Source organism: Podarcis tiliguerta, assembly GCF_965153285.1.
Source record: "Podarcis tiliguerta genome assembly, chromosome: 5".
In the NCBI taxonomy this organism is placed as follows: domain Eukaryota; kingdom Metazoa; phylum Chordata; class Lepidosauria; order Squamata; family Lacertidae; genus Podarcis; species Podarcis tiliguerta.
The window spans coordinates 6,206,296-6,227,680 of NC_139538.1; the positions used below are offsets into that span (position 1 = coordinate 6,206,296).

The 21,385-nt window shown below is 41.1% G+C and overlaps 1 protein-coding gene across 1 annotated transcript; it reads left to right on the forward strand.

Annotated features, from left to right (window-relative positions):
* Positions 1-2,889: 2,889 nt before the first annotated feature.
* On the forward strand, positions 2,890-20,471 carry LOC310678442 (cytochrome P450 2J2-like). The gene is made up of 9 exons (XM_083442421.1): positions 2,890-2,938; positions 3,033-3,195; positions 9,199-9,348; positions 9,551-9,711; positions 11,470-11,646; positions 12,781-12,922; positions 17,276-17,463; positions 17,908-18,049; positions 18,832-20,471. The coding sequence occupies exons 2-9, from the start codon at positions 3,180-3,182 to the stop codon at positions 19,017-19,019; spliced, it is 1,164 nt and encodes a 387-aa protein (XP_083298547.1). The 5' UTR covers positions 2,890-2,938; positions 3,033-3,179; the 3' UTR covers positions 19,020-20,471.
* The last annotated feature ends 914 nt before the right edge of the window (positions 20,472-21,385 follow it).

Sequence of the window (21,385 nt, forward strand, 5' to 3'; positions counted from 1 at the left end):
GAGGGAGGAGCAGAGAAGGGTGCATCAGTGGAGTTTCATTCCTTTTTTATGGTCTTATCTGATGCTGTTCTTATACTATGTATGTTCACTTGGAGCTTGGCCCTATACCCAAAGGTCTCAGGGCAGTTCACATAAAATATCAAATACATTAAATGAAAACAAAACAAACAACCCAATACCCCCCCCCCAAAAAAAAAGATCCAGCATTTTTCAAAAGGCTATAAGATGGCCAGGTTGAAAAGGAACATTTTTGCCTGGCGCCTAAAGGTGTATACTGAACGTGGGTGGGGAAGGTCCCCCAAAATATTTTATTAGGGGGTCCAAAAGAAGTTGGCACCTACACTTCTTACCTATTGTTTCCCTAAACTATTTTAATATTGTAGCCTTATTAGACTTTACCGATTGGTGGGCTCTGCGTTGCTCCCGGACAGGAGGAAGAAAGTCAAATGACACCGAGGGTTGGTTCAGAGAAAGAGTTCTTTTATTCTGCTCTCTGGATAGCAGGAGGCACTTGCGTGGTCAGTCCACAGCATGTCCAAAGAAATGAGAGATTTCATGCAGTATATATATCCTCGAGGCACCGTCTCCCCCTTGCCCAGGATTCCAAGCACGTCAGCTTGTACACGCAGGTGGACATCACAGATGTTCCTCCTCCAGCACTCTTAACCATAAAAGGGTATTCCTTCCTGTACATCTGACCATAAAAGAGTATTCCTTCTTGTACTTCTGACCATAAAAGGGTATTCCTGTTCTTATACTCTTATCTTGGAGCAAGAGGTCACCAACTTCAAGAACACACTCTGGCACTGTTTCCGGACTAGGTCTGTGCGTCTTTGTGGTCTTTGTGGTCAGGATGTAAGATAAGGCCCAGAGTGTCATCCCTGTTCCACTTTGGAGTGGTCAAGGCCATCCGTCATTACCAGCCTTCATGGACTGATAAGGGAGAGAGCTTTGAGCACTAGTTTATACAGCTGGGTTTTGGCTCAAGAGCTCAAGTTAAAGCATATTAGAAATGCTCCCTTGGAAAAGGAAAAAAGTGGATTTTAGGTCCCGTTTCAAACTGACTGCACAGAAACCCATTCCTTCAATATCAGCAAACATTTTCTTCTATTTTGAGACAGAAGCCATGACAAATAAAGAATATTCAGAATCTTGGTGTAAATCATGAATTTTTATAAGGAGTTAAATTATTCAGGGGTGTTACTCTTTCACTTACAAGCAGGCACCATACATTTGCGTGAGTCCTCACTCTCCCAGATGAGCCCCCTGAGAGAGGGGGGAGGGAGGGAGGGAGAGAGAATGTACACATGCACACTTGGCTTTTCCTAAGAGTCTGGGTAAAAGTTGGATCCAGTACATATAGATCATAAAGAGGAAGCAGGAAAGACTATCACTCTTTCAAATTCCTCCTCCAGGTCTATGCACTATTCAAGGGGGGAAAGAGGTAATCCCTCTATTTGCACAAGAGAGGATTTCGGTGTGATCCAGTGGGGCTTTTCTCATATTCATTTTTTATTTTATGAATATTTGGTACAAAATTCTTTCTCAAATATTTGTGTCATAAAATCAGTCTTAAGATAGCTTGGATTCCAATCACAGTTCATCAAACACCCTCTCATTTGTGTGACCCATATAAGAATGATTATAGTGTTCAGTTGCATTACATGACTTGCAATCACACTCCAAGGCTATTAGCACATGGTATCACACCCCTTGTTGCTTATTTGTTTTAAATAACTGAACATATATAAACAGAGAGTACTGCTGATGTCTCTGAGGAAAGCAAAAAGCCTTTAGAGAAAGAGTGTTTAACCTGACCAGGCAACCTAGAAAGAATTAAGGAGAAAGAGACAGCAAGAGAAAGATGGAGATATGGGCACTTTTGATTGTTTTGCTGGTGGTTCTTCTGATTCTGAACTTCAAGAAACTGCTCTGGTCAAACAGGCATGACCCTCCAGGCCCTCCTAAGGCTCCTCTCATTGTAGTCTTGTGGAACTTTGGATTGAAGCTTCATGAAGATACTCTCATTAAGGTACTTACATCTTAGTTATAATTAGTCTGATTTCAGCAGTTGCTTTATCTATTTCCCTCAACAATTGTGATCTTTCAGCTTAAACAATAGCATCAAATGGTAAATGGTAAATGCCATAAGCCTCTTTTGTAAGAAACAGTAAGATATACAAATAATAGGGATAATACAAAGAATATTATTATTAATACTGAAAAGCACAAAATCATATAAAAGTTGCAAATATGCATTAAAAACTACTGATCAAAAATATTTAATGTATTCTGTTAAACTGAGGAAGGAGGAGAGAACACCCTCAAAGGAAGAATGGCTTATGAAAATCTTGGAATATGCAAAAATTGGAGATGCCAAAAATTGAGAAAAGATACTGATCTAGAATCTTTTAAAGAAGATTGGAAAACATTTGCAGCCTATAGAAAAAGTTATTTCCCGTATGTAAAGACCACAGCGTGGTTTGAAGTGTAAGAAAAAACCAGAATATATTAAGAAACATGTTGGAGAGGAGGAAATTAGATAAGATGGAACTTTAAAATGCAATTGTATGTAATTCAAGTTATAAACAAAGATGTTGGGTGAGTGGGAAGTCACTTGTTTTGTTGAATTGGAATATAATTGTTGTATAACAAATATAACTTTCTAAATGGAAAAAAGAATAAAATATTATTATATTAAAAAATAGACTGACCACATAACTCCTCAGCATTCATTCATGGCAGCCTCTCAACATGGAATTAACCTGCAGGTGCTATTCAATTTCTTAAGCCTGGTGTCAGCGATGTTGCTTCACTGACAGGGAATGAGAATGCAGGCATAGAGATCAAACATATAAGAGTGGTATGCAGAGGGAAGGGAGAAGCAGCAGGGAGCAGCCATAACTTGAGCTCTGGACATACGGAAGAAGCTACAGAGGTGAGGGAGACTGAAGCTCTTGTACTAAGTTGAAATATCCACCTGCAGTTTTTGAACACATCATTCCTCTCCTCTCTTTTGACCCTAATGGTAGTTGGCAAAGCAATATGGAAATATTTTCACCCTATGGACAATACATCTACCCGTTGTAGTACTGTCTGGATTCCAAGCAGTGAAAGAAGCGCTCACTGACCACTCTGAAGAATTAGACGAGCGACCACAGACTCCTTTCCTTGGGACTATGATAAAAGGAAAAGGTAAGTAGTGAAGAATAAGAATTTCTCCTGGTATTTTCCCAAGAGAAAACGTTTAAAGGGCTGTCCAGAGCAAAGGTTCTCTATTATTGTTGCACTCAACAGGAAATGGGTTACCTAGGAGTGAACAACTAGGGGCTGAGGTCCTTTCAGTGCCCCCCTAAAATAATTGAGGGGACCATAATAATAATAATAAATTTTATTTATACCCCACCCTCCCCAGCCAACACCAGATATAAAATAACTGATTGAAATACAACTTAAAAAACAAGATTAAAATACAACATTAAAGTGCAGCCCTGTTTCAGCAGAAATTCAAAAACTTTTTGGGGATGAAAATGTCAAGTTTGGTTGGGGGGGGAAATCCAGACTGGTCCTATGCGGGCCAGAAAAAAGCCAAGGAAGTCCCCAAGTAGGAGTTGCATCACAGAAGGAAAAAGGGGGAAAGAAAGAGGGGGAGGGAATCAAGTTAATTCCAAGGCAAAAGCCAGGAGGAACAACTCTGTCTTACAGGCCCTGCAAAAAGAAATCAGATCCTGCAGGGCCCTGGTCTCATGAGACAGAGTGTTCCACAAGGGCAGAGCCAGTGTTGAAAAGGCCCTGGCTCTGGTTGAGGCTAATCTGACTTCCTTAGGACCCAGGACCAGTGTTGTTGTTTAGTCGTTCAGTCGTGTCCGACTCTTCGTGACCCCATGGACCAGAGCACGCCAGGCACTCCTGTCTTCCACTGCCACCCGCAGTTTGGTCAGATTCATGTTTGTAGCTTCGAGAACACTGTCTAACCATCTCGTCCTCTGTCGTCCCCTTCTCCTTGTGCCCTCCATCTTTCCCAACATCAGGGTCATTTCCAGTGAGTCTTCTCTTCTCATGAGGTGGCCAAAGTATTGGAGCCTCAGCTTCACGACCTGTCCTTCCAGTGAGCACTCAGGGCTGATTTCCTTAAGAATGGATGCATTTGATCTTCTTGCAGTCCATGGGACTCTCAAGAGTTTTCTCCAGCACCATAATTCAAAAGCGTCAATTCTTCGGCGATCAGCCTTCTTTATGGTCCAGCTCTCACTTCCATACATCACTACTGGGAAAACCATAGCTTTTACTATACGGACCTTTGTTGGCAAGGTGATGTCTCTACTTTTTAAAATGCTGTCTAGGTTTGTCACTGCTTTCCTCCCAAGAAGCAGGCGTCTCTTAATTTCGTGGCTGCTGTCACCATCTGCAGTGATCATGGAGCCCAAGAAAGTAAAATCTCTCACTGCCTCCATTTCCTCCCCTTCTATTTGCCAGGAGGTGATGGGACCAGTGGCCACGATCTTCGTTTTTTTGATGTTGAGCTTCAGACCATATTTTGCACTCTCCTCTTTCACCCTCAATAAAAGGTTTTTTATTTTATTTTTTTAAATAATTTTTTATTAATTTACAACAAGACAAAACAAGACAAAACAAAACAACACATATATTATTTTCCTGTTTCACATTCTCATTTCCAAGTCTTTAGTTTTCGACTTCCTTCAGCTGTTCCGTAAATCTTTCATAGTCACTGTTAGTTTCCGCATTTCCTTTTTTCCCATTGTCATTGGTTATATCTTTTCTCTGTCATTCCTTTTAACAATGTCTCTCGCGTATATCACAGTGCTCTTTTAAAACCTTCTAGCGTTATTTGACCATCACTTAATTTTTCCAGATAATTAACGAATTTCCCCCAGTTTTCTGTAAACTTTTGGTCTCTTATGTATCTAATTTTTCCAGTCATCTTATCCAATTCTGCGTACTCTAGCAACTTAAACCTCCACTCTTCTATTGTCGGTATTTCCTGTTGTTTCCATTTTTGTGCCAGTAACATCCTCGCTGCCGTCACTGCATATTGGAGAAACTTACTATCTTTTCTCTTAATCTCCTTTCCTATAATACCTAACAGAAAGACTTCTGGCTTCTTTGTAAAAGTATATTTCAAAATCCTCTTCAACTCATTATATATCAACTCCCAGAAGTCTTTCACTTTCTTGCATTCCCACCACATATGATAAAATGATCCTTCTTTTTCATTACATTTCCAACACTTATTACATGTTTTATACATTTTGGCCAGTTTTACCGGTGTAATGTACCATCTATAAAACATTTTCATCACATTCTCTTTCAATGCCATACATGCTGTAAATTTTAAGTTCTCCTTCCATAACTTTTCCCAGTCTTCCAACTGTATGTTATACCCAAAATCCCTGGCCCAGTGTATCATTACCGATTTTACCTCTTCATCTTTCAAGTTCCATTCTAATAACAATTTGTACATTTTCGACAAATTTTTAGCTTCCTTATCTACTATCTCAGATTGGAAAGTTGACTCTTTCTCAGCATATCCCCACTCTTTCAGATCTTTCCTAAACATTTCGTTGACCTGATAGTAATGCAACCAATCATAAACATGCTTTTTAACCTGTTCGTATGGTTTCACTTTCCATTTCCCTCCTTCCTTCTCCAATAATTGACCATACTTGGCCCAATCACTTCTCATATTGATTTTCCTCACACTCATAACTTCTAGAGGTGATAACCAGTGTGGTATCTTAGGTTCTAATAGGTTTTTGTACCTATCCCAGACTTCAATTAATGGACCTCGGAAGATGTGGTCTCCAAAACCTTTGTGTACCTTCTTTTTCTCTTTCCATAAATATGCGTGCCAGCCAAATCTATTATCATATCCTTCCAGGTCTAACAGTTCTTTGTTCTCTAATTTTATCCAATCTCTCAACCAGCAAAGGCATGATGCTTCATAGTATAACTTCAAATCCGGCAGGGCAAAGCCTCCTCTTTCTCTAGTATCCGTTAAAAGTTTAAATTGTATTCTCGGCTTTTTGCCCTGCCATATATATCTTGAAATCGCTCTTTGCCATTCTTTAAATAGATTACCCCCCTTAATTATAGGGATAGTCTGGAACAAAAATAACATTCTTGGCAGCACATTCATCTTGATTGTAGATATTCTTCCCCAAAATGAGAACTTCATCCTTCCCCACACTTCCAGGTCCTTCTTTATTGCATTCCACACCGGTATATAATTATTTTGAAATAAATCAATATTTTTCGGAGTTAACCATACTCCCAGATATTTCACCTTCTTCACCGCTTCTATTTCAATTTGCTGTTGCATTGTTCCAATTGCACTTTGATCCACGTTTTTCACTATCATCTTAGTCTTTTTCTTGTTTAATTTAAATCCTGCCACTTCTCCAAATTTTTCCATTTCCTCTATCACTTCTTTGGCCGTCTCTGCTGGTTCTTCTATTGTTACCACCAGGTCATCTGCAAATGCTTTAATTTTATATTCATTTTGTCCTATCGTTACCCCTTTTATATTTTTATTTTGCCTTATTGAATTCAGAAGGACCTCTAACACCGTTATAAATAATAATGGCGAAAGCGGACATCCTTGTCTTGTTCCTTTAGAGATCTTCAATTCTTCTGTAATAACATTGTTTATTATAAGTTTGGCTCTCTGCTCTGTGTAGATTGCCTTGATTCCATTGAGGAACTCTTCACCGATTTCCATAAACTCTAAATTTCTTAACATAAAGTCCCAAGCTATATTATCGAATGCCTTTTCTGCATCCACAAACATCAATATGGCTTGTTTGTCAATCCTGACAGACAGATATTCCATTATATTGATTACATTTCTTATATTATCTTTCATCTGTCTGCCTGGAAGGAAACCAGCCTGGTCTTTATGTATATAATCTTGTAATATTCTTTTCAGCCGTTTTGCAAGTATCCCTGCAAATATTTTATAGTCAGTATTCAACAGTGAGATCGGTCTATAGTTCTTTACTTGGGTTAAGTCAGAGTCCTGTTTTGGTAAGAATGTGATGTATGCTTCTTTCCATGTTTCTGGGATGTCTCTTTCTTTTAAAATGTTGTTCATAACTTCCTTCAACGGTGCTAGCACAATAGATTTCATTTCTTTATAATATCCTGCGGTGAATCCATCTGGACCCGGAGCTTTTCCCCATTTCAAGTTTTTAATAGCTTCCTTTACTTCTTCAATTTCTATTGGGGTATTTAGCCACTGTCTTTTCTCAGTCGGGATCTTTTGCACCTTTTTATCTTTTAAATATCTCTCTATTTTCCTTAGATTGTTTCTTTCTTTCTTCTTATACAGACCTCTATAAAAGTCCAAAAACCCTTTCCTTATCTCTCTCGGATTAACCTTCTCTTCACCTTCAACTATAATTTTGCTTATTGTGGATTGCTCTTTCCTTTTTTTCATTTGCCAAGCCAACCATTTCCCGGATTTGTTTGCATGTTCAAAATTGTTCTGTCTCAATCTTTTTATATTCCACTCGACTTCTTTATTTATTATCATTGCGAATTGGCTTTGTAATATTTTAATATTTTCTTTTGTTTTCTGGTTGTTCGGGTGTTTGATTAGCTTTTGTTCATTGTCCATTATTTGTTTCAAAATCCTTTTCCCCTTTTCCCCTATTTTTACTCTTAATTGCGTTCTGCTGAATAAAGAAACCTCTCATTACAGCTTTGCTTGCATCCCAAACCACCTTTGGTTTAGTACCTTTATTACAATTGTCCACAAAATATTCCGTCAATTTCTTCTGAGCTTTTTCTACCATTTCCTGGTCATCCAATAGATAGTCGTTCATCCTCCATCTGAAGGTTCTTTCCTCATATCCCTTCAATTCAAATTTTATTGGATTATGATCTGAGATTACCTTTGCTTGGATCTCTATCTGTTGGGTTCTTGGAGTGAGTTCCGTTGAAATCCAGATTTGATCTATTCTAGACATTGACTGGTTCGGTTCCGAATAATATGTAAACTGTTTGTCCAATGGGTGTCTAAGTCTCCAAATGTCTATCATATTCAAATTCCTTATCATTGAAAAGAAAGACTTCGGTAGTTTCCCTTCCTTGCTTGCTCCCTCTCGAAGTCTGTCCATCTCCAATGACACCACTCCATTCATATCTCCCATTATTATTATTTTCTGATCCATATATTCAAATAATTTTTCTTCCAAATTTTTATAGAACTCAGTCTTATTTCCATTAGGTGCGTAGATCCCGACTATAATTAAATTTTCTCCTTGCCAGTTGATTCGTACCGCAATTATCCTTCCGTCTTCATCTTTAAATATTTGCTGGGCTTCGATTTTGTTGTTTATGTAGATGACCACTCCTCTTTTCTTTTGTTTGTCCGAAGATATGAATTCATTCCCTAGTCTTTTGTTAATCAATATCCTTTTCTGTCTTCTTGCCACATGTGTTTCTTGTAAACATATTATATCTAGATGTTTCTTCCTTAAAAATTGTTCGATTCTGTTTCTTTTCTTTTTGTCGTTCATTCCGTTAATATTCCAGTTCCAGATTTTCAGCGCCATATTTTCCAAATTCTAATTTTAATAAATTTATTTAAATAATTTTATAATTTCGCTTCTTCTTCTTCCTCTTCTTCTTCTTCGTCTGTTTTCTTCCCCTTCTCTTCTTCTTCCTCTTCCTCTGAGCCGCCTGATGGTTCTACGTCCTCCCCTTTGTCTTCTTCTTTCTCTGATTTTAGTTCCTTGTATTTCCTCAGAAATTTCCCCATTTCTTCCGGACATGTCAACCTGTGTCTTTTGCCTTTGTATGCAAACGCTATCCCTTCTGGAAACTCCCATCTAAACTCAATCTTATTTTTCTTCAGCGTTTGCACTAGATGTTTATAGGGGTCTCTTCGTTTAAGCAATCTGATCGGGACATCTTTAAATACAATTATATAATTCCCATTTATGCTCAGTCTCTTCTCTCTATTCTTCTGTAAAATTGTGTTCCTCATCTCAATAAAAGGTTTTTTAATTCCTCCTCACTTTCTGCCATCAAGGTTGTGTCATCTGCCTATCTTTGCTTTAGAGAGACTAAGCAGCTCTTACATGCAAGGATATGAACTTCAGTAAACATTGTTCTGAGATGGCAACTTTTTACATTGATTTCTGCAAGTAATAATTTCTCATTGATTTTCCATAGGTATTGTATTATCAAATGGTCACACCTGGAGGCAACAGAGACAGTTTGGTGTAGTTACTATGCGGAAGTTGGGGTTGGGGAAGAAAGGCATGGAGCACCAAATAGCAGAGGAGGCTCATCAGCTCGTGGAGGTTTTTGCACGTTCAAAGGGTATGTGATGCTAGGTGATGGTGCTGAGCTGGCGTATGAAGATTTATTTGTGTACTACTTCTGTCCATTTTAGAAAGGAATGTGATATGTTTTTCTTGGTTCCTAAAGGAGATCCCAGCAGTTTCTCTTGGCCACCATAAAATCCCACTCTCAGTATGAACAGGAGCAGTTGAACTAACATTAGTTTAATTTTATTTTGCAGGACAGCCACTTGATCCCTCCATGCCCATCACTAATTCAGTCTCCAACGTGATATGTGCTGTGGCTTTTGGGCACCGGTTTGCTCTTGAAGATGAACAGTTCCAGAAGCTGATAGAAGCCATAGAATTTAGCCTACAATTTGCATTTAGCTTTTTTCATGGTGTGAGTAGTCATTTTCATTTCTACTATGCCAAAGAGGTCTCCCTAAATAACACAAATCAGTATTTTGAAATTGATCTGAGATAAGGGCCACTTACTGTCTCACAACCTGATCAATTTCTCATGATTACCATTGATATTTTTTTAAAAAAGGAGTAGGAAGAATTTGTCCACTACAGAAGATTCTTTGGAGTAAAGATGGGATAAAAATGGAACAATGACCTTCAGAACAGGTCATCAAGAGCCCACCAAAGGGGATAGAGGTGAACAAAATAATCTTCTCAAGAAGGGAATTACATAGTTTTGTTGCCATCATTGAAAACTAAATGTATCTACTCTCTACTCTCTAGCCACTTAGCAATGACAATGATGATGGCGTCCATGGTGAGGCCCCTGCAGCCAGCCTTGGCTGGAAGTTTTTAAACGTAAGAGAGACCTGCAACTCAAGCACTGTCCCTGCTGCTAAGGAAAGCAGCTCCCTTCTGTATGACCCAACTAAAGCCTTTTTCCAAACTTAAGTTCGGTTCTCCGCATTTCTACATACATTCCTGATCTTTAAAAAAAAAGGACTCATGAAACTTCATCAGCATTTTTCTGCTAATTTATCCTAATGCACACATTTGTTTGCAATTTTGCCCGATATACACATTTCTGCAAAGCAGTATATTGAAGGACTGTATATCATTTGCATTTCCATTTTTGTAAGCATCACTTGACTGGGAAACCACAGACAACTTTAAATCAGTGTTCTAGGCACATTTGAAACAAGGAATTTCATTAGTGTGAGCAGTTTCTGACTTCTGGGCACAGTACTAAGCCTAAAATTTCAGATTAAAACTGCAGAATGGAAGGAAAGGAGGACCTTTTTCTGCCTCCTCACTTCCAGCCACTCTTTGAAGACTGGAGAAGAGACTGTCTTAAGAATATTAGGGGGTCAGGTAGGGCAAGCATGGCTTTGTTTTTTACAGTATTCAGATGAGGACTAGGCCATGTGAAAATTGAATATAAGATTTTAGCTGCAGTTCATTCATTTTCAGCTTTGTATTCTTGTTATTAAAAAGGCACACCTAAACATTCTGTTGCTCCACCCATAATCTAGGTTTAAGGTGCCATTTAGCTCAGAGCTTTCATATCTCAGTTTCTAACACTGCTTTATATCAGTCCAACTTTAATTTTCTAGCTCCTTATGTATTCAGAAAATGTAAGTAATTGATCTTTAATGATAAAACAAGGAAGGAGAAAAAAAATCCTTCTTCAAGGTTTAGTTTTTGTAATGAAAGATCAGAATTACTTGACTGGCAAACTGGAAGATTTAATAAATACAACTAAAAATTTAAAAAATGGAGAAGTGTACATTTTGAATGATGGCTGTCTTTCCATTTGTGTATTAGGCAAATTTGCTTTTAAATGTGAACTTACTTGAATCCCCCCCACCCCCACCTACCATAAAAGGCCACTAACTTGTTCCAGGAGGGGTCATGTGATTGTGCCCAGTTTTGGAATGATGCCTGGGAGCTGGGAAAATGTTGTGAGCCATAGTTTTCTTTCACATTTTCAGCTAGGGATAATTCATAGAACCCAATCATTGTGAGATTCCAGAAAAGCTATAGACACCTTCCTTCTTCTTAGTGAGACTCAAACTAATATGCTAGCCCTGGAGAATAATGCAGATCATGTTTTTTAAAGTGCTAATCCAAAGCACAAACGGTGTGACCAAGCTTCCTCATGGTAATGGCAGCATTTCTGCTATCTTTCCTTTAGCTTTATGAAATGCTCCCATGGCTCATGAAACATCTCCCAGGGCCCCACAAGAAGGCTTTCTCCTGCGTGGAGATGGTGCTTTCATTTGCAAAGGAGGAGATAGAGAAGCATAAAGAGAATCAGTCTCTGCATGATCCACAGGATCTCATTGATTTCTATCTACTTCAGATGGAGAAAGTAAGTATCAGCTTTGATGGTGAATACTGCTCATCCAAGGAATCATTACATTCCTGTTATAAGTGAATACTAATCTCTTGCCTGGAAACCAGCATCTTTTTTCCTGAATCTCAGTTGAAAATGGCACTGAATTCCCACCAAATATTTCTCATATTCAATTTAGTTGCTAAAGTGAGTTGACACCCATCCATTAGCATTGTTAAAAATGTGAGTGGAAAGAAGTGGAAACCTAAGTGTGCTAAGGGGTCTTGCCTATGGAGCATTCCTTCTGTACATAAATTTCTTTGGATTGATGTTCATCTGACATTCAAATGTGGAATGAGAAAACAGAAAATCCTAGAAAAAATGCTCTTAGAGTATGACTTCAAATTCCTGTCTCATCTATCTTCATGTACTAGAAAGGACAAATGTAAATTCATCTTTCACTCTCTGAACAATGCTTATCATGATGACAAACGAATGGTAAAATATGTTTAGTGTTAAATACCATATTTCACCATAATTGTCACATTTTTATGCCAATTATTCCTTTCAAAAAAGGGGTGCGCGCAACGATTATTTGGTGAAAAACCAAGGCATGACCCTTATGTGAGGAAACTGTTTTTATTAACAAACATAATTATGTTCATATTGCTTATTACTCATTACTAACTGTTTTTGGTGTGATTAGGATTCATGCAATACGCATGAACAGGTAAAGGTAAAAGGTAGTTCAAATTGGGGCAAGGCCCATCCATGTGGCAGGCTGTGAGAGCTGCCTTGGGCAGTGGAATGCAACAGAGGCATCTCTGGGGATGTGCTGCCTAGCCAGCTGCTAGTGGAGAAGCAAAGGGGGCAGCTTCTGGCAAGATTTCACCAATATCTTTCAAGATCTCACCCAGCCCCCAGTTGCTGTTGCCACTTTGTGGGCACTGCTGTGCAACCCAGGTAAGCAGGCAGCAGCAACAGTACAGCGGTGGTGACAACATCTTCTCATTTCACCTCAGGCGTTGTAAGAGGACACCCCACCCCTCATGAAGCATGTGTGGGTGGTATGGTAATAAGTGTGTGTGTGGGGGGGGGATAAAGTAAGTGCTCAAGGACCAATTGTAACGCATGTAAATGACATGTCACTTTCCCCATTTTCAACACCAGAGCAAGAATGACCCAGAGTCCACCTATGATGAAGAAAACTTGGCCCAGTGCATTTTTGACCTCTTTGCAGCAGGGACAGAGACAACTACCGGTTCTCTGAAATGGGCACTTCTCCTCCTGGCAAGTCATCCAGATATCCAAGGTGAGAGAGGAGAGCCAAGACTTCTTTTGATCACTAGGCTGGAGTATAGTTCTTTAAAGCTTTCATATTGGAAAGAATTAAAAGTGAATTTATGATGTAAGTTTTGGAAGCCAAATGTAATTGAAATAAGTTAAAGGTTTTTGACTTACATGTCTGGAAAGATCATTCTCCCCCACCACTTTTATGGAACATTTATAATTGTAGGATTGGAAAGGACCCCAAGGGTCTCCTGTCTCTCCGTGCTCCATTACATGAGGGACACGAGTGGCGCTGTGGTCTAAAGCAGTGATCCCCTTGTGCTTGCTGATTACTAGGTTGGCAGTTCAAATCCGTGTGACAGGATGGGCTCCCGTTGCTCTGTCCCAGCTTCTGCCAACCTAGCAGTTTGAAAGCATGCCAGTGCAAGTAGATAAATAGGTACTGCTGTGGCGGGAAGGTAAACACCGTTTCCATGCACTCTGGCACTCATCATGGTGTCCAGTTGCACCAGATGTAATATATATGTGTGTATGTGTGTGTGTGTGTATATATATATATATATATGCTTTCGTAGATTTTCACGGGTACAGGAATGCAGGTTTTGGTGTCCTCGGGTGTCTTCCCGTGTAAAAGTTGGGGTGTCGAAACGTCGCCTAGACACCCCAACTTTTACACGGGAAGACACCCGAGGACACCAAAACCTGCATATATATATATATATATATGCTTTCGTAGATTTTCACGGGTACAGGAATGCAGGTTTTGGTGTCCTCGGGTGTCTTCCCGTGTAAAAGTTGGGGTGTCTAGGCGACGTTTCGACGAGGTCTCACTCGTCATCTTCAGGCTGGTGCTTTCGGCTTCTTGTTACTGGAACAGAGCAGGATCTCAGTGTTTGAGTTCCTATAAATACTGTTGAGGAGGTGTGGTGTATAGCCTCCAATGTTCTGGGCAGAGAGGAGGTTCCCAGGCTAGTGTGCCTTTTCTTCTTTTGTTCCTTAATTACTTGAGGGATATCTTGAGTGATTTCTTGAGTGATTTCCTGAATCCCACTTAGGTGGGTCATTAGGTGTGGATTAGTTGCTAAAGCCTTCGTGTCTTGAACTCTTGAACTTTGTGAAGAGTTTTTCTGAGAAGATGGCTGTACTGCACTTGGTTGTGCTCTGGCTTGGCTTCGTGTATAGGGGCGAGCTGTGGTTTTGTGGCCTGTGCCAGCCAGATCTGTGTAGGGATTGCAGGGGGGTGCAGCATCCGGAGGTGCCACCCTGGTTTGGCTACTGGATGGTGTCTGTAATTTATCTGTGGAGAGGGTCTGGGTTTGGGTCTGGTGTGGTTGATTGGTGATGGCGTTCTGTGTGCCTCTGGATCTGGTGTCAGATTTTGTGGGGAGGGCTAATTTCCAGATGTCTGGCAAGCGGGATGTGTCGTCACGCTTGTTCATGTTGTGAGGGTGTTTCTCTATCTCGATGGCTTCCATGATTATTCTCTTGTGGTGATGTTCCATGTTAAAGAGCAATTTGGAATCTGCAAAATTAATTTCGTGTCCTGTTTCTTTCATGTGTTGGAAAAGAGAGGAAGTTTTTTCTTCTTTTTTGACGGCATTCTTGTGTTCTGCGATACGTGCATTTATTCGTCTGTTTGTTTGTCCAATGTACGTGGCTGGGCAGACTTTGCAGGGTATTTCATAGACCCCTTGGTTTTCCAACTGAATTTTATCCTTGGGGTTTCTGAGGATATTGGCTATTTTTTGGTTGGTGCAAAAGGCTGTTTTGATATTGTGTTTATGGAGGATTTTGCTAATTTTATCTGTAGTGCCCTTGATATAAGGAAGGAGGGCTATGCCATTGTTTTCTTCTGTGTCTTGGTTTTTGGGGGGTGTTTCTTTTTGGATTAGCTTCGTAACCCTGTTTTGCTGGTATCCATTGGCAATTAACACATTTGAGAGATTCTGTAACTCAGTTGTCAAGTGGTCTTCGTCAGCCAGGCGTTTGGTTCTGGAGATGAGAGTCTTGGCTACGGAGTTTATTTGTGCAGGGTGGTGGTGTGATTGTGCATGTAAGTAGCGGTTGGTGTGTGTTTTTTTCCGGTAGATAGTGTGTCCTAGGGAGCCATCAGGTTTTTTGTAGATTAGGACGTCAAGGAAGGGAAGTTGGTTGTTGGCTTCTATTTCCATAGTGAATTGTATTTTGGGGTGTAGGCTGTTGAGATGTGTGAGGAAGCTATCCAGTTTTTCCTTCCCGTGTGGCCAAATTACAAAGGTGTCGTCAACATATCTGAGCCAAAGTTTGGGTTTGTGTTCTGACTTGTCTAAAGCATTGGTTTCAAAGTGTTCCATGTACAGGTTAGCGATGACCGGTGAGAGGGGTGATCCCATAGGTGCTCCTTCTATCTGTTTGTATCTTTGTCCATTGTGGATGAAGTACGTGTACGTGGAACATCACCACAAGAGAATAATCATGGAAGCCATCGAGATAGAGAAACACCCTCACAACATGAACAAGCGTGACGACACATCCCGCTTGCCAGACATCTGGAAATTAGCCCTCCCCACAAAATCTGACACCAGATCCAGAGGCACACAGAACGCCATCACCAATCAACCACACCAGACCCAAACCCAGACCCTCTCCACAGATAAATTACAGACACCATCCAGTAGCCAAACCAGGGTGGCACCTCCGGATGCTGCACCCCCCTGCAATCCCTACACAGATCTGGCTGGCACAGGCCACAAAACCACAGCTCGCCCCTATACACGAAGCCAAGCCAGAGCACAACCAAGTGCAGTACAGCCATCTTCTCAGAAAAACTCTTCACAAAGTTCAAGAGTTCAAGACACGAAGGCTTTAGCAACTAATCCACACCTAATGACCCACCTAAGTGGGATTCAGGAAATCACTCAAGAAATCACTCAAGATATCCCTCAAGTAATTAAGGAACAAAAGAAGAAAAGGCACACTAGCCTGGGAACCTCCTCTCTGCCCAGAACATTGGAGGCTATACACCACACCTCCTCAACAGTATTTATAGGAACTCAAACACTGAGATCCTGCTCTGTTCCAGTAACAAGAAGCCGAAAGCACCAGCCTGAAGATGACGAGTGAGACCTCGTCGAAACGTCGCCTAGACACCCCAACTTTTACACGGGAAGACACCCGAGGACACCAAAACCTGCATATATATATATATATATATATATATAATAAATTTCTATTTGTACCCCGCCCTCCCCAGCCAAGACCGAGCGGCTAACAACCAATAAGAAAAACAAGTTGATTAAAATACAATTGAAAAGATTAAGATACAACATTAAAACAATTAGGGAGCAATCTCTTCATAGGAGGAGAAAGGAAAAAGAAAGAGGGGGAAGGAATCAAACATTCTGAGCCAAAGACCAGGTGGAACAATTCTGTGTTACAGGCCCTGCAGAAAGAGATCACATCCCGCAGGGCCCTCGTATCAAGAGACAGAGCATTCCACCACGCCGGAGCCAGTGCTGAGAAGGCCGTGGCTCTGGTTGAGGCTAATCTAACTTCCTTAGGGCCTGGGACCTCTAGGGTGTTGCTATATATGGACTTTAAGGTCCTCCGTGGGGCATACCAGGAGAGGCAGTCCCGTAGGTACAAGCGTTCTAGGCAGTGAAGGGCTTTAAAAGTCAAAACCAGCACCTTAAATCTGACCCTGTACTCCGCTGGGAGCCAATGCAGCTGCAATATATATATATTATCCAGTAGCACCTTATTGGCCAACTACGTTTGTTCTTGGTATGAGCTTTTGTGCGCATGCACACTTCTTCAGATGCACACAAAAGCTAATACCAAGAACAAACTTAGTTGGTCTCTAAGGTGCTACTGGACACATGACCCAGAAAACTATCTGTGGACAAACACTGGCTCCTTCATCTCCTTCCTTTGACTGGACTTAACCGTCCAGAGGTCCTTTACTTTTACATTTACATGCGTAACATTAGCCAAAGATCAGGTGAGGAAATGAGGATTAATGAAACTAAGCAGGAAATATTCAGAGTCAGGGATGGAGAATACACAGACACACAGACACACAAACACACACAGGCACATGCGTGCGCACACACGCACACACATTACAGACAGCCTTTGATCCCAGCCCTTCAGCAAATCCAGCCAGCAGAAACATCTGAGATAAGCTTCACTTTCAAAGAATTCACACCTGGGATCTAGAGTGGGGAATAACCATGTACACAGAATTGAGCTCTTTGGAGGACCAGGTGAGCTGAAAATGCAAGACACTGGGACTCATTCACAGAGATTTATGGAATATGTTCAAGGGAATTAAACGTCCATCTGAAATAAAATGCAGCATTCAAAGTAAACCTTCTGTTTCCATCATTTTCTTCAGATAAAATGCACAAGGAAATAGAAGATGTCATAGGGTCTGCTCACTCAATCTGCTATCAAGATAAGAAGAAACTGCCCTACACCAATGCTGTGATTCATGAAATGCAGCGCTTTAAATATGTCCTTTTTTTTGGGTTACCCAGGCAATGTACAAAGGATTTGAAGCTGCGTGGTTTTCTCATTCCCAAGGTATAACAGTGTGATATAGCTGCACTCCTGTAGCCCAAGAGCAAAGAGCAGCAGAAGGTTGCATATTGAGAGATGCAGCCAGCCATACAGGAACTTCCTGTCTAGTCAGAAATCTGAAGGGCAAGAGCAGGAGCTCCATCTGCAGACATGTTTCACCACTGGCAAGTGCCATTCCATCGGGCATTTGAGGCAGGGGAGGAGCCTGAAGTATCCAAAGGTCTCAGCCTGGTTGTGAGCTTTCATTTTAAAAGAGGTGGGGGAAATTCCTCGTGTGTTCCTGCCTATTCAGAAAGTATTTTAAGGTGAAGAATACAACCCCCCCATTTTATATTTTATATATAAAATCACACATGTCTCCGCAATGATTAGTCTTGGAATAGTGTGGGACAATCCAGAAATGTTTTGATCTGAATGCATTCCAAGTCACTTGTTTCTTATTTGCAGGGGACTATTATTGTTCCTGATCTGCGCTCTGTTCTTCTTGATCCAACACGATGGGAGACACCTGCAGAGTTCAACCCAAATCATTTCTTGGACAAGGATGGACAATATGTGGCTCGAGAAGAATATCTGCCATTTGGTGCAGGTAAATGCAGAAGACCAAGCTACGTTGTGATCTGTAGATGTGCTTACTGGTCTGCTTCCAGGAAATGACATCAGCAGCAGCACATGAGGCAGTGGGCCGGAGCAGAAGCAGCATCTTTCTGGCTGGAGTGGCAGCGCTGGTCAGCAGAATGGGGCAGGGCAGTGGCAAGTTAAGGGGATCTCTGGGTTGGTGGCTTGGGATCCACACATGCACATACACTTATGTGGCCTCCATCTGGACCTCCCAACATTTGCCACCCCTGCCCTGTCCCTGACAAAAGTTTTCCTTTCATTTTTTTAAGTCAAGTTTTATTGAACGTTTTATACAATAAACATCATGACAATCTAAAAAGGGAAATAGAAAAAAGATGAGGAAAGGAAGAAAAGAAAGAAAAGAAGAAAAGCAAATTACCTCTATCAAAATTAAATATTCACCCTTATTCTACACACAGAAAAGTGAGCCCTCCCAGCTCCCACTTGGGACCTAGACCCTCTTCCCCCAGTTTCTAGCCCTTCATTTTCAGTCCATCCCCTTCCTCAGTGTATCTTCCTTGATATGAGATAGGGAACTTCAAATTACAGAACAAAACGTAAGTATAACAAGAGGAAAGAAAGGTGAGCACTGAGCAGGCTGGGAAAATTGACAGCAGCCTTGATGATTTCGCTATCCTATCTATGTCTAGTTTTCCAAAGTATTAAGGAGAATGTTTATAACTACAAAGCAATGAACATGGGAAAGTAAATTCTTGCTCACTTGCTGTCTTTCACTTGTCCCATCCTCAGGGTCTCGCATATGTTTGGGAATGCAGCTGGCAAAGATCGAAATCTTCATCTTCCTCACCAGCCTGCTGAGGGCATTCAGCTTCCAGCTACCAGAAGGAGTCAAAGAGATCAATCAAGAGGCTACAATAGGGACTACAGTACATCCCCAGCCTTATAAACTCTGTGCTGTTCCCCGCTGCAACACATAAGAAAATAGGAAAATATTAGCGGCTGCACCCCTGCTTCCTGCACTCGGTGACCCCTTGGCCACTCCTGAGACATGAAGCCCCTAGCATTTCCCCTTCCCTTCCCATCTCATCCCATGCAGCTGCTGAGGTCTTTTCACCTTTGCAGCTCCATTTCTGAAGCCACTTCTCTCTTATCTTCTGCAGCTCTGCTTTGCATCCATTTTCCCCTTCACCCCATCTCCTCCTTTTCTTCAGGCCCTTTCATTCCCCTGCTTTCATCTTTATCCCTCTCCCAATGCCTCCTTACTCCCTCCTTTTTGACAACTTTCCTTTGCATCCCCATTCTTACTCTCACACCCTTTCCCCCTCCCCTCTACTTTCCTCAAATCTCCCTTACACACACATTCCCACACCTCCTTCTCTCTCCTGCTTCTGTAGCCCCCTTTCAACCCACACTCCATGCTATGTTATTGTATCTTTAAGATGAGCAGACTACTAAGAGCAGGACTGTCAGTTTGTCCAGTTGAAGAAGGTTAAGTTCCTTTGATGGATACTGTACATGTATGCTTGTTAATAAAATATCTTCTAAATCAGTACATTGAACCCAGAACTTCATGTTGAGGACAAGACATGGTATCAGGAGTGAAATAGGTTGTGTGGAGGCACTATGGAATATTTGAAGGCTTCACATGCTTTATCACAGCTAAGAAATGAAAGAGGGAGAAGCTTAAAATAGATGTTCCCCTGACTTTCACTATCCTAATTTCTTTTTCTTTTTAAAATAATTTTTATTTGGTTTTACCAATATAAAATTATAGTAGTACCGCAACACACATCCACAATTAAGATTCCCCCAAATCTCTGAACTTTCCACCTTCCCCTCCCTGGGTTCTGTTCTTACACCTTCACTTGGCGTCTTGGTGGACAACAAGCTTAACGTGAGTCAGCAGTGTGATGCAACAGCCAAAATGCTAATGCTGTTCAAGGCTGCATCAACAGAAATATAGTGTCCAGATCAAGGGAGGTAATAGTTTTCTCATGGGACTCGGCTACATTTGTAAAGATAAAGCTCCTTATATGCATTATAACACTATGGGACCAGATGGCGGAGTGGAGTCCCATTTTTCTCCAAAGGAACTTCCCTTATGAAGTTTACAATGCATTTAACTGGGGAAGGATATCAATAATAAAAATGAAAAAAATTGAGGATATAAGACATTTAGTAACTGATTGTTTACAGCATCACCAATTAAATGATATATTCAAAATGGATCAAAGAAATGGATTTAATATTATATATTTAATATTATATGATGCAGTTGAAAATGATTAACAATGGAACCCATGGAGAGGTGGGGGGAAGTCCAAGGATTCAGAGAATTCTATATGTTTATGATTACAACTATTATTTGAATGTAAATGTTAATTGTAATATTGAATAATAATTTTAAAAATACAATGCGTTTAACTGAATCACTTCTTTGATGTGTCTTGATCCAGCCCTGCTCTGGAGGGTAGGACTCAAATCAATGGCTTCATGTTACAAAAAAGAAGATTGCGTGTTGAGTCCCACAATGCCACCCCCAACAAAAAAGTCACACATCACACGTCAATTTTTGTTTAAGGTTTTCGGCATAATTTTGGCCACAACTTTATTCAAAATACAAAAAATGTGAGTGGTTGCTTAGGCATTGGTTATGACTATCTGTCCTCGCCCATGGACAGAGCTGACTTCCGGATTCCAGCGGAAGTCAGCGTGGGAAACAAGTATTGGGTGAGAAATGAAGCTGGGCATCAGTCCCACCCTCATGTTCCGGTGGGGCTTGCACGGCCCAAGTCCGATACCAGGGACAAGGACGAAAGAATGGCAAGCCCCTGGATTCCTTTAACGGAATTCCCTTTTTCTCACCACCATTGGAGGGGTAGGCACTTCCCCCTCCACCAACCAATTTAACCAATGCCTAACCGCCATGGAGCCCTAAGCTCACCTCCAAACCACTCACAAACCCAGCCAAACCTTCAGCTTGGCCACCACCGCACCTAGCCAGGCCTCATTCCCTGAGGCCGAAAGGTGCACACCATCATCTCTGAAAAAGGATGGAGCCTGAAAAAGAATCTCCGGATGTGAAATCACATCACCACCCAACTCAAAACTCTTTTTGGACACAGCAGCATTGATACGTTTTCTGGCCCTCTCAGTGGCAGCTGGGCAACGACTGCCTCTCCAACGTCGTTGCAAAAGCTTTGACCAAAAAATCTTTGCTGACGGCACCAGAGCTCGCAGCACCTCCAAATCGCCCAAAATTGCGTAAAGAAAAACAGTCCATGGCAACCAGGTCGTTCTCGCCCAGCTGCACCACGATAGCCGAAGGCGGACCTTCCAAAAA